The sequence below is a fragment of the Protomyctophum parallelum genome (assembly GCF_964188405.1).
Source record: "Protomyctophum parallelum genome assembly, chromosome: 6".
Lineage (NCBI taxonomy): Eukaryota > Metazoa > Chordata > Actinopteri > Myctophiformes > Myctophidae > Protomyctophum > Protomyctophum parallelum.
In genome coordinates, this window is record NC_139701.1 from 37,751,280 (window position 1) to 37,775,141 (window position 23,862).

General features: G+C 45.3%; 1 protein-coding gene across 1 annotated transcript in view; it reads left to right on the forward strand.

Moving 5' to 3' along the window:
- The first annotated feature begins 1,248 nt into the window (after positions 1-1,248).
- The window catches only part of fgf22 (fibroblast growth factor 22), a 39,232-nt gene continuing 16,618 nt past the window's right edge, over positions 1,249-23,862 (forward strand). The window contains exon 1 of the mRNA XM_083767058.1: positions 1,249-2,160. Within this exon, the coding sequence (XP_083623184.1) occupies positions 1,782-2,160 (379 nt within the window). The 5' untranslated portion in view covers positions 1,249-1,781. The remainder of the gene's footprint in view (positions 2,161-23,862) is intronic.

Sequence of the window (23,862 nt, forward strand, 5' to 3'; positions counted from 1 at the left end):
TTCTCTGACACTTGTGAAACTACTTCAGCTCACAGCCAGTAAAAGACAGACAAGTGTGGGAAGTTGCAAAAAAAAAAGGAAAAAAAAGGTGTTCCTCATTTCCGATTCGGCCTCGCAAATCAAACGACAAACATCAGAGAGGGTGTTTCATTGAAACATTAACGCAGGTGATCAGAGGGTCTCTCTCTGGCTTCATCTGGACTAACTCCACCGACACTCCCAGCCCCAGCCTTGTGTTTCTGACTGCCTGATGATTCAAGCCATGCAGCGGCACAAAAAGAAAAGCCCTGGCCTCCTTAATTGGTCCCGTGTGTCCTCAGAGAAGGAAGAGGGAGCGAAGAGAAGTCACCATACTGTACAGGTGTCAGAGAAGCTTGCCTCGTCCCTGGTTGGTTCACTGATGATTTGACCTGTGCTGAAAAACTCTTTGGTCATCACTTCAGATATAATGGAAATCACTTTCCAGTTGTCTTGAAGTACAATAAAGGGGGGGCGGGGGGATGGTTGCAGGTAAATCAAAGAAAAAACAAAGAAACAAGCCACGATGGAGGGAAATAAACTCTACTGAAAGAGGATTAAAGAAAAAAAAGGTTGGTACCTAATTCATAAGCTTCCTCATTTGTTTCACATGGTCATGAATGAGAGCAGTGGCCCCACCCCTCTCCTTTCAACCCCCCAGATGCCAGCTCTGCCTATAGGATAGAGCATGCAGGACAACTGCAGACAGACAGCGCTTCCACAGGAGAGCGGGCTGACTGGCTGACTTTACACAGGAGAGAGTGAGGCTATTCACTTACTGCTTCACTGCCCCATGCAACGACAGACTGACTAGTGACTGCTGCTCACTCTGACACTTTGACACACTCTGCCACTGCCTCTCTCTCTCTCTCTCTCTCTCTCTCTCTGTGTCACAAACATACCAGCTCTCTCCCTCCCTTCCCTTGCTCCCTCCCTTACTCACTTGCTCTCTCTCTCTCTCTCTCTCTCTCTCTCTCTCTTTCTCTCTCTTACACACGCACACGCAAGCACACGCAAGCACACACACACACACACACACACACACACACACACACACACACACACACACACACACACACACACACACACACACACACACACACACACACACACACACACACACACACACAGTCACCACCAGCCCACATTCAACTCCCTCTCAGCCACGGGTCAGCAGCTCAGACAGGCACCTTATTCCACTCCAGCTGGAAGGAGCAAGGTGCACGCAAACACATATACACATACTTTATGCACTCACAGATACACACATACACATATACCCTCACATATACCGGTACCCACACTTTCACTCTCTCTAACAAACAGACACACAAACATACATACATTCATGCTCACACTTGGATGTACATACATATACAACACACATACAGTATACTATGGGACTTTGACTCTGGGACAGGAAAGAAGATCTCACAGCAGAGAGGAGAGACAAAAAAGGAACCAACCACTGATGGATTTACAAAAGGACTACATTTTATCAAGGATCGGATGAACTGAATCCACCTCAGGAGGAGAAGACAACCGACCAGATAGGCACAGACAAGCTCATCCATGCTCCCACTGCATGTGCAGACTGGCTGTCGGTGACATCCACAAGATCTGTGCCGCGGGTGCTGGTTCCCTCCCTGCCCGTCCCAGGACACCCACCCTCTTCTTGTCAGCACTCCAAAGGAACGGGACATCTCCTGGTCAGCATCATGTCTACAGCCTGCGCAAGGTGCACCTCGGGAGTCTGACCCACCATGTGCAGATGGACGCCGTCCGTGGCTGGTCTCGGTCCTGAACCTGCCCTTGGCACCGCCGCCACTGGAGCCTCCTCCGGCGGGCGGCTCCCACCTTTGCCCAGTGCGGCCTCCCTCTGCCTGGCATGCTTCTCCGTGCTCCTAGTCACCAGCACTGGCATTGCCACGGGGGCATGCCCCCCCGGTGTAGGGCATCAACCCCTTCAGGTGCTGGCGGGCGGCATCAACTGCTCGTGGACACTGGAGAGACACACTCGCAGCTACAATCACCTAGAGGGCGACGTCCGCCTGCGGCGGCTCTACTCTGCCAACAAGTTCTTCCTCTGCATTGACAAAACAGGCAAGGTGGACGGCACGCGGCGGAAGAACTATGCTGACAGTAAGTAGCCGGAACCGGCAGTATTTACTGCAGGTACTATATCTTTAAAGTGCCCTGTGACACCCTCAATTATGTTTTTATGGTTGGACTTTCAGTGCTTTTATAACGGCTACGGTATCCTTCAGTTCTGCCAGTTCTTTAAGTGCTGAGTTATTTGTGTTGTGTTTTGAGTGTGAGATAAGCGTTGCTAGGTAAGCTGGGATGCCCCAGTGTGGATTTCTCATGGGAAAGACAGCTCTATGTTTACAATAAAGTTGACTTGAGGAAAGACATTGTGCATCAGTTGGCGATGCAAACTGGGCTTGGGAGGAGAAGAAAAAAATCCAGTTTCAAAGGGGATTAACTTGTCTAAAGTGTGTTGATAGTGCTCCAGTTGTAAGGGACAGATGTAGCCACGAAACACATTCTTCAGCAGAAAATCGATGACGAGAGACACATTTACTTTTTACTATTGCTCAGAGTCTGCATACAGATTTGGGCTGTTTAGTGATCCTACATTGTGGTGATCAACTAAGTGTGATTGAAGCTGCGCACACAAGAGATTCTCTTTTCTCTCTGTAGTTCTCCTTCAGTCAGTGTGTGATTGCATGAGGGTCTGTGTTTGTGTGGGTAAAGAGGTAAAAGTGTGTTCTGTGTGTTTGTGCATGTGTGTGTGCGTGTGCGTGACGTGTGTGCGTGCGTGCGTGTGAATGTGTGTGGGTATCTAGCAGGTGCATTGGGCTTTTATTTTATTACGCTTTAGTACGCTAGATTTCCTGCAGGCAATGCTAAATCTCCTTTCGGAAGCTCCTATCAGTGTGGCACTCCCTTTGCGCTAATATATCACACCATTCAGCACCTGCTCCGACGGGGCTGTGTCTCCCAACGTGCTCTCGGAGCTCAGCAGTGCAGCAGTGGTGCAGTTGAGTTCTGTTCCCATGATAGATTCCCTCAATATCCGTACAGAGTCTATATGCAGGGGGGACACCTGAGAAGAGAACCACCGTGCCTCTTCCATGCCTCCATCAATAGCTACCTTTGAGACGCCTGACCAGGTCAGCTCTGGTCATGTGCTGACCCCCCCCCCCCCCCTAATTACTTAAGCCTAATTACTTTGTTGTATGATGGTATCATTCACTGGAAATAACTGATATTTCATAAAGGAAAAGAAAAATGTATAATCGGTGAGCATCACTATTGTGCACTCAAGTAGGCTATAAATTAAGCTTCTGGCGAGTGACTGACTGGACGGGCATTGGGCATACTTGACGCCTTTAACATCGGTGATATTTATGTATATTTCTGTTTGGTCATTAATTACTTTTTGTACAAGTGGGTGACTCAGTTTTTCCGTGCAGCTACTGGGGGCTGGGGGGTGGGTTTAGAGCAGCTGCTGTTTCAAGCCGACAGGTCAGTCAGTCACCACGGTTCCAGGGTGCCAAGCTGGGTTACATTTTGTCAAAACTGCCGGGATTACTCACCTGGCAGATCCATAACAGTCACACTGCAGCCGTCCGTGTACCTAGGCTCAATGTAGCCTGACAGCGTGTTGCGGGTTCAAGTCCGAAATCCACGATGGCCTTTGCTGTGTGTCACTCCCCATCTCTCTCTCCCTGTTTCCTGTCTAAACTTCACTTCACTGTCAATGACAGCATAAAATAATACCAGGTTTACCCAAAAGTTTAACCAAAACTACAAGAAAGGTCTGCTGAAACACTTCAAATAGGCAGGGTCAGGGTCTCCAATGCTCAACTAACTTGAAAATAATGATCATTGATGAATCTAAATGGAAGAATACTAAGTTTCCCAAGAAACAATAAAACAGGAGAAAACGGCAAAATAAATGTCTGAGAACCTGTACATAGCTTTGTAAAATTAGATTTTGGTTCGACATACACATTTCACATTCTCAACATGTATTGAATTTGCAGTCTTGCTTTTGCATTTCCAAGAGGAAAAGGTTAGATGCTGGACTTTTTATCTATCAGCTTAGGGTGTTACTGTTGATAGGTTTGTAAATTCATCTACCTTGGCTAAGCTTGACCAATTGAATCAATCCACTTGGACCGAATATTGTGTTGTATATGTTTTGGTTAATTTATTCATAAGGCTATTCTACGTATATGGTGCAGTCATAATTTACGTTCGCACAAATGGTTACATTGTATGATACCTGCTGTTCGAGCTGAGGCAAGTAAGATGAGCTTATTTTATTAAGGGCCTTGATCAAGGAATGAATTGCAGGCAAAACTTAAACTGGATCACCTAATCTCATTACCAGATAATGGTAATAATAATAATAATGGTTATGCTGTCTACAGCTTACTCATTTTTAAAAACCTTCTGTGCTTTGTTGCATACTTTTATACTTCTTTAGCCCTGTCTTAATTGGCCAGGTCTCACTTGTAAAATAGCTCTCAAATTTCAATGTCCAACTTTCCTGGATAAATAAAGGTTACATAAACAAACATAAATGAAGTTCAGGTGTGGGCGATCCAGGCACGCAGAGAGGGGCAAGGCAGACCTGAATCACAGAGGAAATAGGTAAGAGACCACCACCCTTTGGTTGTACCGTTTGTAGCAAAAGCTTGTAAATATCTAAGACATTTAGAAGAAAACCCTTTTCTGTACTTTTTGTGGTAAAAGCGCTCAAACTTATTTTTTCCTGCCTTGATCTCTTTGGTTTTCTTGGGAAAAAAATGACACAATGGGAACTATGCACAAAAACAAATTTCACTCACTTTTTTACCTGTAACTGTGATGTGACAATAAAGCTGATTCTGAAAGTCATTGGATGTAACACGTGCGTACAAGACAAATTGTACTGGTGTGCCTCTTCTGAGTAACGGGTTCATTTTGTCACATGGTATATGTCAGCTGTTATAACTACATTAATTACTCCCAGCCTGTGTTTGAATTTGACACTTCAGAATTAACCTTGGATGAGGAGTGGCAATCGCAAAAAAAATTGTCAAGATCTTTTTTATTTATCATGAAAAAGGTCTTGAAAAAGGGGAGAAAAAAGCGCTGACTGCGGATTGCAATGTATGCCGTGCCTTTCCGTGGCCTTGTCACAAGCGTTTACGTAGTTGTATGGAACCGCTCTCTATGAAAAAGTACAGTCCCCTTAAATGTAATGCCCTCATACGCTTTAGCCATCATCCTCTCATTTCCTTTGGTGGAAAGAACGATTCTCTGTATGCTTACAGAGAGAGAGGGTGTGTACCTGCACCCTGCGCAGCGGAGCGCACTGCCAAACCAGTGGTCATCGAGGCTTTGCCTCAGAATTAAGAAAATCTGTGTCCATCTGTGGCTGAACCTCACTATCTAGTTTAGACCGATTTTGAAGTTACTGAGCTGAGCTACTGTAAGATCCTCATTGTTCATTCAACTCTTTCTTGTACAAATGGAACCAAATGGACCTGTAAAATAACACTGAGGGTTTTTTCTGTGTATAGGCCACAGTGGCCAATGCTCAATGAGGAGGTTTTCAATCAGACTTAAAGCCTCCTGACCTAGAGAATTCCTTGATATTGATACTGTGACTCTGCTATAGATTGGAGCGAGACTAGGAGGAAGCAGTGCATATTTAATGACCAGACCGGTGACACAGATACAAGACTGCGGCTTCAGCACAAGTGTCACAGAGAAAAGTGACAGGCCGACAGGCTTTTGTTGCATTCAGCCAAGAAAGTGTATACTATACTATATGTACATTCACTTCACCACATTAACATATCACGCGAGCATCCCTATTCTGTGCATTTCACAATAGGCGACTATTTGGTGGAAATAGCAAATCTACTCACGACGCAATACGTTATTATGAGCTTCGTTTGGCTGTTTTCAGAGAAGAGAGTTGATGAGAAAAAAGGAGGGTACCTTAGTACAAACCCCTGGGGTACCCCATTTAATGAGGTATATAAGTTACAAAATATATATTCTGGTGACTATAATAATAATAATAATATTAAAAGATTGGCAGTGAAGGCTAATCTATAAAAGTGTGATTCACTTCACAAGGGCAATGTGTTCTAAAGTGTAGGCGTTAAGGTGCTGAAAGCCCGGTCTCCTTTGGACTTTAGCCTACATATTTGGGGATCTAAAAGCTCTCTTTTTATGTGTGCACAGGTGGATGTTTGCAAAAATATATAGGCCTACATACAGTACACACACACGCCCACGCGCGCATGCACGCATGCAAGCAAGCTTATCATTCACATCTGCACAAATTGATACCATGGCCATAGCAATATAATTTGCCTGTATCACCATTTCCACACCTTTCCAGTGTGATCATGTGTGGTTGTTGTGGTGGTAAGTGCAACTCAGCCTGGCTTAACCCGTTTAATCTGGACTGTTTAGCTGCTGTCCACCCTGACTTTAGCCCGGCTCAGACAGACAGCCTCTCATGGCTGCCGTCCAGGGGCTTTGGGCGACCCCTCCTCTGTCCTCTGTGTTGCCCTTACACTCTGTCGACACGGCAACATTGCCCCGACAGCCCAGCCTGCTACGCCCTGCGAGAGCCCCAGCCCTCACCCCCACCCCCACTCAGTTTTTCCAGCCCCGACTCCCAACCTCTCAGGTGCAAAAACAGTTGGAATTAGTCAACAGGCCCTCTGCTGCTAATTGAGGTCGGAAAATATTGTATCAATCCCAGTGGAGCGGAGGCATGGAACAGCTGAGGGAAGAGAGAGAGAGAGAGAGAGAGAGAGAGAGAGACTGGTGGTTTTAAAGAGGGGTGCGTTAAAGAGGCAAGGGGTAGATCTAGGGCACGCATGCAGGGGACAATGAATGCACACAGCAGATGAGCATATTTGCGCACAATGATGGCAAGAATAGAGTAAATAAATGTTGGCGAGTAAATAAATGTTGGTTCTTGTTTAGACAAAGTTAGGACACATGGATGAACCAGAGTACAAGATCAATGGATTTCTTCCCGTTGATCTTGTTTTTCTCATGAGCAAATTAGTAAGAGATTATGCAGTCGAGGTGAATAATAACAGCTGCATGTTTGAATGAGGGAGATATTAAATCTTTCAGTTGACACGGAAATGTAACACTTGCATCAGTAGCAGACTGAACAGGCAGAATATGTATTAGTTGCATTTCCACAATACAGTAACATCCTGTTCTGCAAGAACATGTTAGAGTATACAATACACGCACTCACACAAGCACAGACACACTCATGCAAGCACACGCACACACATGCGTGCATGCATGCATGCACACATGCATGCAAGTACAGTGTGTGAGCGTGCAAAGAAGTGTGTGTACGACGACACACTTCCATTCCTGAAGCTTGATATTGTCACAACGTAGCCATACAGTATAAGCTTGCCAGCCCTTTGAAGTATTTGATAATCAAATCGGACAGATAGCCATCAGACATGACAGACTACCTGACAACCATCTGGCTACGGTCTGTTACCACACACGCTAAGTATAGGTCTACTTATGATTACAAAACAGCGGGTCATAGACGCTGCTAAAAATAACCTGTTGAAATTGTAACGAGAAGAGACATAGCCTACAGTACTTTGAGTGATCGGAGAGAGGGGGCTCAATGTGTTTTTCTCTGACCCTATGGTAAAGCAGCAAATGATCGAAGGGGAAAAAACACCCAAGTGTTTATAGAAAAGCTCCAGAGGCAGGTACGCATCATATCCTGTCCTCGGCCATGGGTCATACCTGGCTAATTAGACAGCACAGCTATAACACAGCAGCCATGAGGACACACATAGCAACAACTAAACAATCAATTGCAATAGCCAGTCAGCGTCAACTAGTATACCAGAGAAAAGTATACTAGAATAGAGTAGAACAGTCTGCGTTAGAAAAAAGTTCTAAGACCTGCTCCTGGTCGTGTTACATATTCAGAATGGTTACATGTTCTGCATGATCGTACCGCAACATGAATTGCTACCTCCATAAATAATGCCTTAGGGCATTGTGGAATATTGTTGGCATGCAATCATAACAAGTTATGCCATTTTCTACATCTTACTTTTAACTCTAAAGGACGTACTGTTAGGATTCTGGGTGTGCGCGGTTGAGAGCATCAAACGCTTGTCCAGCCTCCAGGTATAGTGACAGCCCATTCAGCCCAGAGAAAATACTGTATGGTGACCTCGCCATACCACTAGAATAAGAGAAGTCACTTGCCTCTAGTCTCAGTCTATTCTGCCTCGGCTTCAGGGTGTTTACAAAATGTCCCCTGCTTTGCAACATCTTTCTGTTTGATGTGAGAGTTTTCTCCTTGCAATGAGTTCATGAGTGTATTTGCCTTGGACAGGGCCCATGGGAATAAAATCTTCCACCGTGCTAGACTGTGTTGTGGAAATTATTCAAACTTGTTTCAGACAGGGGAAACTGTCACTCAGTGCGGGGAGAAGGACTGGCTTGAATTTGAAAATGTGAAAAGACAGGACAAGTGTTTTAGGCAGGCAACTACATCCTCCTAAAAGGTTTGACTGGGTTGAGTCCACAAAATGTGGAAAGAATTTGACAAGTGAAAGAATTGTGTGATCCAGTCAAAGTACTTATTTAGGAAATTACTCAATTAACAGAATAGCTCAGTAATACAAATATGTGCAAGTTAAAGTTATTAGATTTTGAGGATGTTCCAAAATCTTGCTCCAACATTTAAAGGGTTGCTTATTTTAACTTGGACTTGGAATCTATTTCTGGGGACCGTTTCTTTCATGTTTAGCCCTATATTAACAATAAAGCAACTGTAATATGTATAATGGCCTATCATTGTTAGAACAACTCATGAAATATACAGTATACGCTTGACATATTAAAATGTCAGTCGATACTGATAAAAGGCAGCTGCACAAGTGCACATGGTAGTAGAATTGCAGAAACATAAACATCACATCACAAGACTTAGCCTACTAGGCCTACTTGGTAGAATATTGACCTATACTGTTAATGTAAGTAGCATTCAAAACTAGCTATATTTGCTATATTCTGGAACCCTCTCTCTATGGTTAAATATTAAATTAAATGTATATTGATAACTGGGCAGACGTTTCTTACGGAAGTGAAAAAAGCTTTCTTACAAAAGGAAGTAGGCCTGCAGGAAGTATAGGGTTTCAGGTTATGTATACTCCCTGTACATCCGGTTAGCAGAAAATGCCTGCATCACATAATTCACATAGACCTCAAGTAGTTACATTAAATTGATTGAGATGTGATGATAATACTCAACCTTAAGGACTGACTGCTGCTGGACTGGTGCCTTGGTTGGGCTCTGTCTAGTAGCTGGAGATTGAGCTGGTTAGTTGGTTAGTTGTTTGGTTGTTTGGTTGGTTGGTGACATAGACATACATATAGTATAAAGGTAGACGATTCCTTGCGAAGCATAGCGGAAGCAAAACGGAAGAACGAAAGGGGACGTTCGGTAGGCCAATCAGAGGCGTGACTGAGTCCCTCTTTCCCAGCAGCACTTGCCTTCCGATTATTCCGCTTGACTTCCTCCTCCTGTTGGAGACAGGTCTCTCCAATGAAAGTGCAGCGACCAATGAGGCATCTATATTTTCGAGGGGCTAGCCCCTCCTTATAGCTTTTGTCCCCACACGTCTTGCCATTGACAATGAAAGGAGAAATTAGGTCAAATGACCTCTAAATCTTGTCCCCACACGTCTCATATTTGCCATTGACGATGAAAGGAGAAATTAGGTCAAATATCAAATATGACGTAAATTTAACCAACCAATCACATAAATCAGTTGTTCATGAGATGATGTATGATGATGTATAATGATAAGAGCGCCCCTCACTTCACACAGGTTGGTGAGATCACACAAATCAAGTGTTTTGCTATTTCTTCATTTCTTTTAAATAACATTTTTCATTCTGTTTCTGCTCTGCTCATAGATATAAAAAGAAAAATCACACTTGTGTGAAGTGAAAGGAGCTCTTATCATTATACATCATCATACATCATCTCATGAACAACTGAATTTAATTATCAATAGCATTTAATGTTTGTGTTGCCACAAATTTACATCATATTTGAGGCACATGTGACCTAATTTCTCCTTGCATTGTCAATGGCAAATATGAGACGTGTGGGGAGTATATAAAAGCTCTATATAAGAGGGGCTAGCGACCCTCAAAAATAGATGCCTCATTGGCCGCTGCTGTTCGTTAGAGCTGTGTGTCTCCAGACTACTCTCGAGATACACACACCCCAGAGCCGAAGGAGGCGTCCACCTTTTTATGTCTATAAACTGAACACCTCATCTGATTAGATTGTAATCTAATGCAACTGCAGTTGTTAGTATGCAAATTAGCAACAATTCAGCTGCTTACAGCTTGACACATTAGCATAGAGCGTGACTGGACTCATGTCTTTTACAGTTATAGGAAGTTGTAAATATTTCAGCATTCTTAATAATTGATAAGAGGCATTGTTACTGTTTTGCATAACCTGGTGTAATTTGTATTTTTTTTTACCAGAGTGCGTGCGTGCGTGCTTTTGTCTGTGTCTGTGTGTCTGTGTGTCTGCGTGTATGTATGTGTGTGTGTGTGTGTGTGTGTGTGTGTGTATGTGTGTGTGTGTGTGTGTGTGTGTGTGTGTGTGTGTGTGTGTGTGTGTGTGTGTGTGTGTGTGTGTGTGTGTGTGTGTGTGTGTGTGAGTCTGTGAGAGAGACTTTGCATAACTAATCTCAGAAAAGGCAGGGCCAATCAGCGTCAAAAGTTTCATGCACACTGCCAGTAAGCTATAAGTACACCTTTTTATTCTGCCTCATGGTGGCGCTATACCAGGCCACTTAACATTTTTGCATGGCCTTGGCAAAAGGATGACTTGTGGATCCATGACTGATTGACTGTGTTTTTGTAAATGTGAAATTATAGGCTATGCAATTTTCAAGAGAATATTTTGATCAAGAGTAAATTGCCCATTTAAAAAATCAGCTTCCCATCATGCATGATGCACCTGTGCACAGTGTAAAGCTCAACAGCGCCACTGTCACCTGTCGGTACCCTAAACATAGTCTAAATACTGTACATACATACAGACAGACATAGGAGGGACATAGGGAAGGACGGACATAGCTGGGCATTGGAGTGGCTGCACCCATGGTTGCACCACTCAAATACAAAATCGTATAGGCTACTGTATGAACATTAACTACAGTGGCTGAAGCCTGCATTCTCTTAACTCTGGCGCCACCTGACTGAATGGCCACAAACTAGGCATGTGTGTGTCCTATACCTACTGTATATGACCGGGGTGTGTAGGCGTGTGGCAATTAGATTGAACACCATTGGTTTCCTCTGTCCGGACCATCTGCATACTGTCTGCACACTAGGGGGCCTACTTTCGCCAGTGCCTTAATTATGCCTTATCCCTAGATTTCTTTGCCTTTTTTTTAAACTATTTTAAACATTTAAAAAAAATTCAACTAGCCGATCTAAATTGACTTGACTTATTTTAACTATTAAAAAAGAATAATCTAAATATAAAAAAAGGCAAAGAAGTTTAGGGGCACTGGAGAAAATAGTGCCATATAGGTGCCAAATCTCTGTGTCTTTGGGGGGGGTGTGGGGCTCAGAGCCATAGAGTAAGACAGAGTTACAACAACTCTGTTAATTGTTCACTTCATGGGGCCAGTCCAATGGCGGCTCTTCTACATAGACTTCTAGTCTATGGGCTCGCGCGAGTACATGCCGCTGAGGGCACCGGCTTCCCTAATTGGCTAACCTGACCCGGCACTGATTGACTGAGCTTTTGGTCACGTTTGTACCGCTTGCTGGCATGTGAGATAATGTGAGAAAATCTGAGATAATAAAAGCCTGGGCTGGGACCCCAGCATGTCAGACAATGATTATATCAAGAAATATAGCACAGGCCCAGGCCGTAGCGTAACCGTCTGGGCACCCGACTGGTGATCCAGTCGCGGTGTGCCGCGGGTTCGACTCCCGAACCCGACACGGCCTTTACCGCATGTCATCACCCCATCTCTCTCCCGTTTCCTGTCAGCCTACTATCTGTCCCTTAAAAAATCAATAAAAGGCGTAAGCCGCAAAAATATATCTTAAAAAAAAAAATATATATATATAGCACAAATGGGTGGGCATTCTTAACTTGCCTTGTTTCAGACTGGCCAGTGGCCAAAGGGCACGTAATGACACATTTTTGTTGTTGATGTCGCTTGCCAAAAAATGGCAACGTTTTTTTTGGGTTGAAAATCTGTCATACGACAAAGTATAAATCCATGTAATAAATCCATGTTCATACATGGTTGGACACTGATGTACCAACTCAACCTCACTACTCTCGATTCACATTATGTTATCTATAGGAGAACAAAGATATTGACCTGCATGTAAATGGCAAGACATTACAGGGTGGTTATTCCACTCGCTCAGCCAGTGGGAAGGCGTGAGAAAGTATGTATTCTGTCCATTCTACCATTCTACCATCTCAACATGACTCACCATTAATTCTGCTAGAGCTCAGGCGGGGATGGGTGACTGGATCAACAGCACTGAGGCCGCTGGGGCTAAAAAGGGAAGCACCTGGCTTGAGGAAGGCCTTTGGTGTTTTGGATGGGGGAGGATACACATGTTAATGAGGCTCGGAGAAGGGCCGGGGCGTGCTCTGCTCAGTATTGAGGTGGAAATTAAAGGCTAGAGGAGTGCTGGAGCCTTTCCCATTGCTCATTAAGCCTTATGCAAGGTTTCCTCTGGGTCGTCTCAGCAGAGGGGGCTTCGCGGACACGCGGCTGCCAACAGGAGGGGAAAATCCCACGAATCCCGCCTTCATAATCCCTCCCAATAAGGACAGCGACCCTGGCCTGAGTGGGAAACGATGAAAATCGATCCCTTGCCATGCTGTTCCTGGCATCGTGGAGAGGCCGAGAGGTAAATAAAACATCACTCACAAGCTGCGGCGCACACAGACGGCAAACACACACAAGCATGCAAGCACGCGCTCACGCTCACGCACACGCACACGCACATGCGCACACACACACACACACACGCACACGCACACGCACACACACACACACACACACACACACACACACACACACACACACACACACACACACACACACACACACACACACACACACACACACACAGCCTGGGAACATTTCAGAACAAGTGTGTCAGTGTCAGTCTAATTAGCCCAGTCTCCCTGCTTTTTTGCCACCAGGGTTTGATATCATGAATGGTCCCCTCAAAATGTAGCAATTAGTAGCGAACAGCATTTAGTAGTCTGGTCCTGGCTCCGTTCTGGTCTTTACTGGGTTCATCAGCGGGTTTATAGAGTCTGACTTTGGCTCCAGGAGCCAGTTCCTTTATATTACATCCCTCAACTCTGAACATCCTGTGGGTGTGAAAGACAAAGACAAAGGAGGAGGATTTCACAGCGCCAGTAGTCAGTCACAAGGGTTCTTCTGAGCCGTATGACAAAGGATGTTCGCACCGTGTTCTTAAACGCTTGTAAAGTGAAGCGAATCTGGTCATCTGAACACATCGGAAAACACATGTATGAAGTGTAACTGTTAGACATAATAGAAGAGTTATTAAATACATTAGAGACAGTGGTAGACAAATATTGAGATTTAAGTCTCTATAAAAGTGCTTAATTGGGCCAGAAATAATAACCATTACGCTTGCTGGTATTTTCCAGCGTATCTAGTGCTGTCCAATAGCTGCTCCCTCAAATGATTTAGGTTCTTTATACAGCATTGTAATGAGTCACAATTCATTATAGTGGGGCAATGCTATGTTATCCATGGCCCGCCAGCCAAGCAGTAACCTTTTGAAATGGGAGAGAAGTCTGGCCTTTTCCTCAATGAGAGGACATTAGCAGTGTTATTACTATGCATTTTTTGTGAAAGGCGTAAAATTAGTATTAATTAGATCTGTTGGGAACAGCCAGCCAGTCAGTCAGACTCATGCAGCACCACATGTTTGGACTCACTGGCCAAAGGAAATATTGTCACCAAGCAACAACCACTCACATCTCAACTTGAATCAGACCAGGCACTCACTCACTCGTACGCACGCACGCACGCACGCACGCACGCACGCACGCACGCGCACACACACAGAGTACGAAGTCAGCCTATTGATTTTGGGAAAACCAACGCTGCTAGGTTATCCCTCAGGTCGTCCACGTCCACGACAGACTTTGCTGGTTCCGTTTTGACCCTTCGAATAAAGCCTCTCACCTCCCCACTTGGGCCGAGCCAGACATCATGTCTTGGAAGGTGTTTAGTCGTTGGCTCAGCAACAAAGACAGCCGAGAGAGAGAAACCCTGCTGCAGACAGGGGGGAAAAAAGAAACAACTTGGCATCCTTTGAATTCAACGAGGGCCGACTGCCGGCACACAGTAAAATACTCAGTGTTGAGGCAGCAATTTAAAGGTGTACAGATTTGATTCAAAAATCACCGGGAGCCCTGGAACCAACATTTGGAGAGTGTACAAATGTAACCAAATTTGAGTGTAAGATGAAGTACGAGAATAAGGCAGTATATTCTTTTACGGGCCCCCGGGAGGGGAAATCGTTTCTCTATCTTCACCCAGCTGATGGCTGCTACATTGTAGATGGCTTTGTTGATAACACAGGGGTGGTTAGGGGTTAAGAGTCTTGCGCAGGTACTGTTCAAGACGTATACTGGGTGAGGGGTCGAACCGGCTACCTTCCGATTGCCAGACAGCCTCTCTATCAATTCAGCGCCCCAGATAAGGACATCATGTGTCGCAACTGCTTCCTAAAAGAGACAGATATCCCTGTCTGAGTCTGGATCATAAGCAGACAAGAGAAACATCACAACTGGGCAGACATTATGATACGTTAAAGAGGGTGATTCACATTTATTATTGTATAATCAAATGTAATTGCCAGCTTCTGGTTCTATTATTCATCACTATTATCATGCCAATATAATAATATACTAATTATAATAGTATACATTGCAAAAATGTAGGTGGTGGTTCATTCACCTGAATTTTCTTATAGAGAATAGATTTAGGTTTTATCTTTTCATGTAACAGTGTATTGCTTATCTCTGGGGTGTTGTCTTGAGTCATCCTGAGTCATCCTCCAAGGAAGTTTATCTGTTGGTGTATGGGGACACGATGAAGTGTAACCTCGCCACACCAAAGCACAAGGCAATCAAAGTGACACATCGTGCCTTCCACATGGCCTTCCACATGGCCTTCCACATGGCCTTCTGTACTTCCGCTTGACTTCCGCCTTTGTTGGAGACACGTCGCTCCAATGAACTGCAGCAGCCAATGAGGCATCTATTTTTTATCTATGAGTTCACTGACGTTACCATATTTGGAGTGACGCTCTGCACTTGATTGATCTCCAAGAAATCTAGACAAAACCTCAAATTCCCATGGACTACAGTACACTTATGTCATCAATATGAGGTCATAGTACCGCCGTTGTCGACTGGCCTAGACTTTTTGCCTTTATTGACAGATATACGGTATAGGTTGACAGGAAATGGGGAGAGAGATGGGGGGGAAGACACACAGCAAAGGTCGTCAGGATCGGGACTCGAACCCGCAACACACTGTCAGGATTACCAGCTTAGGTGCCCGCACCGCTAGGCCGGCCCAGGCTCCAGTGGCGTAATATACCTATCGGTTTCTGGGTTATGTAAACCCATACACAGGAATCCCCCCCCCCCCGACAGTCAGAGATTGAGAGAAGACAACAACGGATGGGGCATGCATCAACAACGTGCATTGTTCTCAACTTGCATCGTTCCCGAGTAGGCCGGTGCCCATTTGGTGTAGTTATTTATGAATGTCTAATTCTAGAAGTCTGAGTAAGAGTCTCAAATTGTAGCTATGAAGAACAGGAAGTTATGGTGTGTGGGTCGTATTGGCTCACACTGGCTGTGCAGGAGACTTTAGCTGTCTATAAGAGGATCGCTTTTCGAGCGATTTTCTTAAGATTAAGTTTCTTGGGGCATTCTTATGATTCATTACAGACAGGAGATCAATGGGCAGACGCATTCAGAAACCAGGAAATCAATGGGCAGACGCATTCAGAGACCAGGGTCCTTGCACTCGCATGGAGCATAATGGTCTGAGCTACCAGTCACACAAATTTAAAGGAATACATCAAGATTTATGGTTTTGTTATTTTCCCTTGGCTATGAGCTAAGGATGAATATAAGGAAAACATTATTCGTAGCTTAATGACTTGGGTGGTCAGGGCCCTCCTGTCTGGAGTGAATAACCTTATTGCAATTGCATTTCCTGAAAGTAGAAGAGGGATAATGAATGCAAATGGTGGAATGTTAAAAACAGCAACTCTCATGCAGGGCCCTGCATACCAACAGGTTGAGACTATGCCGCCGTTTCTCTCTGAACAGCATTACACACACGTACACCCATACCTGCTTTGTATCTGTGAGAGCATTTCGCTAAATGAACACGGGCAGGATGTGAAGTATCGTGTCAGAGCTCTTTGTGAGAGCGCTGAACGAGTGTGTACGGGTGTGTTTTACAATGCCTGTGCCTGTGTTTATACTTGTGCCATTGCAGGAGCATGAAGCAGACTCTTAAACTGAAAAAGATGTGCATTTCCTCTCCCTATAATGCCTAATGTGAACCAGACCTCACCTTGCACTCAATTCAGCTGTGTGATACTATAAGTTTATGTGCGACCTGTGTATGTGCACGCATGCGTGTGCACAGTCTGCACACACACATTTGTCTCTGTATGAGAAAGACAATATGGGATGTAAGGCCATCCTAGCTTCATTGGAACACAGAGGGTGGTCACAAAACATTGGGTGTGTTAGAGTTCAGTCTGTATACCTTTCGTCAGAACACAGGTTGTGTAGCTAGCCTAGCTAATTCACTTTACTTAGATTCATGATGAGAATGACTTCACTTTCAATGGGGTCAAACTGTGGTCCGGACACTATCAGTCATCATTCAGAACCATGCAGGGACAGGTGTTTTCAATGTATCTAACGTGGTTAAGATACATTGTAGTTTTTAGTTACAATGGGTTTGTATAGGAACGGGGTGTGTCTGATAAAATGAATATCAAATATCTAAATACTGAAGCAACTGTCTGGGGTCCTCCCAAAACCCTGAGTAGTTAAAAAACACCAAACGATTTTGAGATTTCAGGACCACTGAGACAGCCCACCTCTGCATAATCTGTTTTGAAGCGAGTCAGTCATTGGGTCTCAGTTATGAGAGTGGAGGTGGAAGACATGAGCCTTCCTCCTGTTGAAGCTCCCAGTCTCTGCAGTCGCCTGTGTCCGCTCAGTCAGCCGTGACGGAATATTCAATGTGTTGCAAAACAGACGTTTTTTTTCCCCGTAACCTATATATGTTTGTAACATGCAGGAACAGTGGCCAGTGATATGCGCCAGCCTGCCACATGTTCATTTTATTTCAGCATTTCTTTCCCTCTCTGTTAGTCTCCATATATAGGCCTATTATTTTCATAGAAATACTTAATGTATACTGTCTGTCTATCTGTCTGTCTGTCTGTCTGTCTGTCTGCCTGCCTGCCTGCAGCCAGCCTTTGCCCCATGCAGTGCAACGCAGTGATATATTAGTATCGCAACGCGAGGCTTCTGTCGGTCTGTCTCTCCCTCCCTCCCTCCCTCCTCCCCTGCAGTGGATAGTATTGGGGTCAGGGCCCTTTGGCCAGTGGAGCCAGTGACAGTTCTGACAGGGCCCTCGTTTCCCCCTTGTGCCTTCTGTCACCTCCATCCACGTGCTCTTCATTCTAATCATGTCAATGTGGTCAGGGTACATGCAGGGCACGGACACCCTTCTGTCATGGTGCTCACTCAGTGGAACCATGTGCGCTCATGGCTCACGTCAGAGCCACATGTGTGTAGCCAACTCTGCATGCACGGCACGCACATTCAAACTGGCCTCCTATCTGCATAGCTGCCATGACATACTGAGCACTATTGTGGTTTAATAGTAATGATGATTCATTGATTGATTGAATACTTTATGAATGGTTTGCAAAAATTACAGAGGTACAGTTATGCAATAATGCCAAAAGGATAACACAAAAAGTCACAGGTCTTGTTCCAATTGTGGTTCTGTAATAATAAGAATAGAAAAAAAAGATTTGAATTAAATATAATTTAGATAAATTGTGTTATTCAAATGTGTTGCATTAGCTTGCACAGCCAAGTCAGTAACAATGACAACATATATTGTCAGTGCATCGAAGTGTCAGATCTATGATTGAACCTGACTGAGACTTCGGGTTCATTACAGATGCTGCTTCTACAAAATGATAGGGTAGATGCTGGGTTCATTTCAGAGGGGCCGTTGAAGATGAAGGTAGGGAACTATAAACAAGGGCCTTCTTGCCCCCTGGTTCTGTTTCCAGTCAGGGAAGTTAAGTCTGGTCTGGACAGCCAACCAAACCAGCTACAGATGCAACTCACCAGCTTACTATAATTTAGTGGCATGCGGGGGGGGGGGGGGGGGGGGGTGACCTCAGCCTAATATGGAGCCCTCCCTTAACCCCCCTCTAGTCCTAAAGTGCAGGAAACTGCAGAAGCCGTGAGTCACAAAGTTGCTCGGCGGGCGAATCTGCTCGTAACTATCTGTGAAGCCTTTGATAGCTTACCTCGCACTCGTTACGGATGTGATGCATGATTTGGAGGCAGTTTGCCCCCTCCTCATTTTCCTCCTCTCTGTCTCTCTGTCGTATCCCACTCCTTGATTAAAGAAAAGGCCCTTCTGTGGGTCAGATGGAGGCCCCTCAGTACCACACAGGCAGGGCCCGCACCGCAAGCTTCGTTAACCCCTTTCACCTCCCCAATCCTTCAGCCTCACTTCTCCTGCCCACAAATCTACCTACCCTGAGCTGACCCCCCGTGCCCTCCTCCCCAATCAATGCCTGCAGGTTTCATGGATTGATCAGCGCCGGGGACCCCTCACTTACTAATTTAGCATCCTGGTGGTCCCTGGTGATGAGCCGATTGATGTTGCATTACACACACAACCACAGCATTGCGTGCAGCATGATGCCAGAGGGAGACAGAGGTAGGCTATAACTACTGTGGAGTGCATGACATGCTGACGTGATGTACACCAATTACAGACGATGCATGTGAAGAGAGGGGGCACGTACAGTATAGTCTGTGTCATAGTGGAGGTCTTGTCTAACGGAGGACCATGTTGAAACGCTTCTATGTTCACTAGGCAAACTTCTTTCTTTCTATTCCACCCACTAACGATCCTCGTGCCAGCTTTAGGCTATACTCTCAGTATCTTCAGTTTTGTGAAATCACGCTCTCTCCCTCTCTCTGATGCACGCATGTCGCATGCACACATGCATGCATGCGCTCACTCACACAAACTCTCAAGATGAGTGGTTATTTTTTGAAGGAGTGGGTCAGTCTGTCTGAGGATAAATCAGACAGTCTAAACTGTTCTGTGAGGGGATGGAGGCTAATTGGTCACATTTGACCCCCAGCCTTGTGGACTGTGGGAACACAGGCTTTATCTACGGGCGGTAATTGGTTAATGAAACACTTCCGCAGTCCCTCCACTAGATTGCCTGCCGTCCACTGGTTGGGCAATAAGTGTGTGTGTGTGTGTGTGTGTGTGTGTGTACTGTATGTGTGTAGACGTGTATGTGTGTGGTACTACTGGCCAGGAGGCAGAATGAGTGTGTGGCGTGTGTGAGTAGTCCAGAGAAAATAGCAGGATGCGGAACTCCCTGTGGCCATCCCTCCATGTTTATCTGCAGCATCACTCATTATGCCTGCAGCGTGCTGAGACACCGATAGAATACACATCAATGGGTGTGTGTGGTTGTCATTACTGTTCAAATGTAGGTTTTTAATGCAGAAATTGTGGCTGGAATTCAAAGACGTTTAGCCATGAGGCAAATGCCTTTGTGTGTGTGTGTGTGTGTGTGTGTGTGTGTGTGTGTGTGTGTGTGTGTGTGTGTGTGTGTGTGTGGGCGCGCGCATATTATTAGTGTTACCTTGGGGTATTTCAGCTTGTCTTTATTTTTGCAGTCAGAATTCCAAGGTTTACATATAAATGTACTATTAAGCATTGTTTACCTCACATTATACAATCAACTAAGGCACAATTTGTATGCTAAAGTCATGCATTATGTTCTCGTGCTGTATTCTCATGATTTATATATTGATCTCATGCAGTCATTCATCTATTCTAGGCAGAGCGATGCCCACATGAGTAGAAAGACAAGGAAACCCTAAAGGGAAGGGGGAGTGGGGGTTGGGGGTGACAGGGAGGAGTGGGGCGCTAAGAAAAAAAAAGGCTAAAGTTACAGTGGTGAGACAATGTCTCTGAGGTCTCATCAAGTGAGCCATTCATAGATGCAGGCCTGCCAGTTTGTGGAGCCAGGGAGACACTGCGATAGAGTGGGGCCCAGGGTGGCCCTGTCTTTTTGTCCCAAACTGACCCCTGCTCTCCCGCCTGGCCTCTGCGCCCCTCACCTGGCCTGTCCCAGCGCTCCGGTAACAGGATACCTGTAATTTGCTCTAATGGCCTTTGAAAGACCTGGCTGGGCTAATCCCTGGAGTGCTTCTCCCAGCAGCGCTGCATGAAAGGGTGGGGGTAACAGGGCCGAGTGTGAGCCCTGAAAGGGGACTGGCCTTCTGGATTGTGTGTGAGAGAATGTCACCCGCCACGGCCGGGGCTGGGGCCGAGGGAGTGTGGGAGCTCGGCTTTCAGTGCTTCACCTCCATGTGGCTTGTTCACAGATTCAAATAGGCTTGGCCCGGGACCCATGGAGCTTGTCTGCACAGAGAAATGTTAATTTAGAGGGTCCATTTTGACACTCTGAGTTAAACTGTCACCCAGGGTTTTGCTGTGTGCACTGCTGTGCCGTACAGTACACCTCCCCCTTTGGTCATCCGGGCAAGCGGGGTGGACGGGCGGCACAGAACGATACAGTGCGAGAGCGGACTTCAAAACGATTCCAGACTCCTACAGTAATGTGTGCCACGGAACGTTTTCACTTCAGATGATGTTTACACATTCAGTAATAAAAAAAAGATTAATAGCTCTCATGCTCGCAGGGCTGTAGGCAAAGCGCTCCAACCATGCTGGATACATCAGAGTTGCACACTGTTGAATCAGAGGTCATTCTGAATACATCGTGAAAAACAATTGCCGAAGACAAGGGCAGGGCATTGAATATGGACAGACAGATTAAACCGACAGGGGGAAAATAACCATATCCATCTCATCTGCACCCTCCTCTCCCAAGAGGATGTAGCGGAATGTGGAAAACTTCTGCCAGGCCTTTTTATTCCTTTCTTCCTGTCTTTTCTGTCCACCGTCCTTGTTGTTCAAAGGGGTGTGCCTCATGCAAAGGAATGTACACACATTTGCATGCACACATGCTCGCATGCACTCCCACGCACGCACGCACGCACATGTCAATCTGTGACAAGAGTTGTGAGAAATCTTTGAATATATAAATCTTTGCTTCTGGGGGTGGACTAAATCTTTTAAGATAAGGGTCCATGGCCAAATACATATAATTGTGGGGGTCTTCTTTGACATGAAAAGGTTTGAGAACCACTGATATAGAAAACTGTTTTATAGTTTTATAATCAGCCTCAGGTCTTGACTTAATGGGTTATGGAATAGAACCAGATCATACTGCTAGTATGCCAAGTAGACCAATATGCTGCATGTACCACTGTGCACACACTATACAAATGAAGCACATCGTTAGTTAATACAGGGACATGCATGGGAGTCTGCACGCCTCAGCTGTAATCGGCTGTCAGTCAGCAGATTGTATTAATCAGCCTAGCTTCCCATTCATCATTCACATCTCATTATGTCATAATTCCATACTCCAATCACACCTAAAGCGTTATTCATAGTCTGGATATTCGGTGGTGAGGTGACCACCGAACTACAACATGACGTCCCGAGCCGCAGTGAAGAGCAAACCACCGCCCCAGCCCTTCTCTCTGTTTTTACTCACCACCGCTCAACGTTATTTCAGCTCCGGTGGTCACCTCACCACCGAAAATCCAGACTATGAATGAGCCTTCACTCTGCTGACAGCACTGCATCACAGACACTGCTGCTGCTGCTGGCAAAGCTTGCCACCACTCCAGCCTCCACCTTTTTATCAGAGGCTGGCATAGGCTCAAGAGTCTGGCATGAATGATAGGGTCAAATACTAGTGAATTTATGTTTGCTGATTCAAGCTAAATATGTCAATGTCAATGTATTGTTTATGTATTACTATTGTATCCCTATGGGGGTTTTGCTAACGTTCCCTGATTTGCGGAGCCTTTAACTCCAGGTGTAACTGTATTCCATTTGTTTCAATAAAATACAAAATAATACCGTCAGACGGTCAGCAAGTGGATTCATGAATGAATGTATATTGACCATGATTGGCCCGGTTTCCCAAAGGACACATGGTGTAAGAGGTATGGTGTTGCACATGTTCAGATGCCCTCTAGGCCGCACACAGAAGCCTGTGAACATAGACATTTTGTGCATAGATGTGCCATGCAATGGTAGGCCAATAAAAAAGGCTATTTCCCACTCCACACCCCAGTCTGCCGGACTATAAACCCTAGTACAGCTTAATCTAGTGTTTAGGTAATATTTCATCTGTGAATCAAGCACAATATTCAATTATGCAAAGGAGTATGGAAGGAGTATGGAAGTTACAGCTGAGGCGTGCAGACTCCTGTTTCCTGCATGAACTTCATTTTCAGATACAACATCATGGACATCTGATAATTATTCCAAAATATGTTTGTAAGTTATACTATAAACAGATTGAAACGTATTGAAGCTTTATTGCAAAACTAAAAATGCATTAGGTAATTTCCCCAAATTGTTCAGCCCTTAAAAACACAGACGCAAGCTGGTTTGTATGTGAAAGTGTGTGTCTGTCTGTCTGTATTTGTATGTATTTGCATCTATATAATGTATGTACAGTGTGTGTGTGTGTGTGTGTGTGTGTGTGTCTATCTGTAGTCTGTTCCAGGGAGAAGGGCAGTTGTAGGTCTTTGGGCAACAGCTCACCTCCCAACCTGTCTTGCTTCTGTCTGTCTGTCTGTCTGTCTGTGCGCGTGCGTGCGTGCGTGTGTGTGTGTGTTTCTGCATACCTTCTCTTTTGTGTGTATGTGTGCGACTGTGCGCACAGTGCACGTGTGACCAGCCCAACCCTGCTTAGTTTAGCTCAGAGTAGACGTGGCTCATAGCTGTTTGGGTGGGATGAATAAATCATCCCAGTCCTGTGTGAATTAATGGGTATGATGCACGTCCGGAGACCCTGGACAGCCAGGCAGGGAGGGAGGGAGATGGGGGGGAGACCGAGGCCAGGCAACAACCAAGAGAGAGAGAGAAATGAAGTGAGACCTATAGCTGGGGCAGAGAAAGAGTGAGGAAAACCAGCAGGTTTGGCAACGAGGCTCACCGTGAGACTGGTAAAGACGGCAGCAGGCCTAGAGACAGGCAGACAGACCGACAGGAAGAAGCAAGACAGGTGGATAATGAGGTAGACAGGTTGGGAGGCGAGGTGTTGCCCAAAGACCCGCAGCTGCCCTTCTCCCTGGAACAGACTGCTGACACACACGCATACGCATGAACAGACTGCTGACACACACACACACACACACACACACACACACACACACACACACCCTCACACACACACACACACACACACACACACACAAACACAGTATGCTGGAACAGTGTAGCA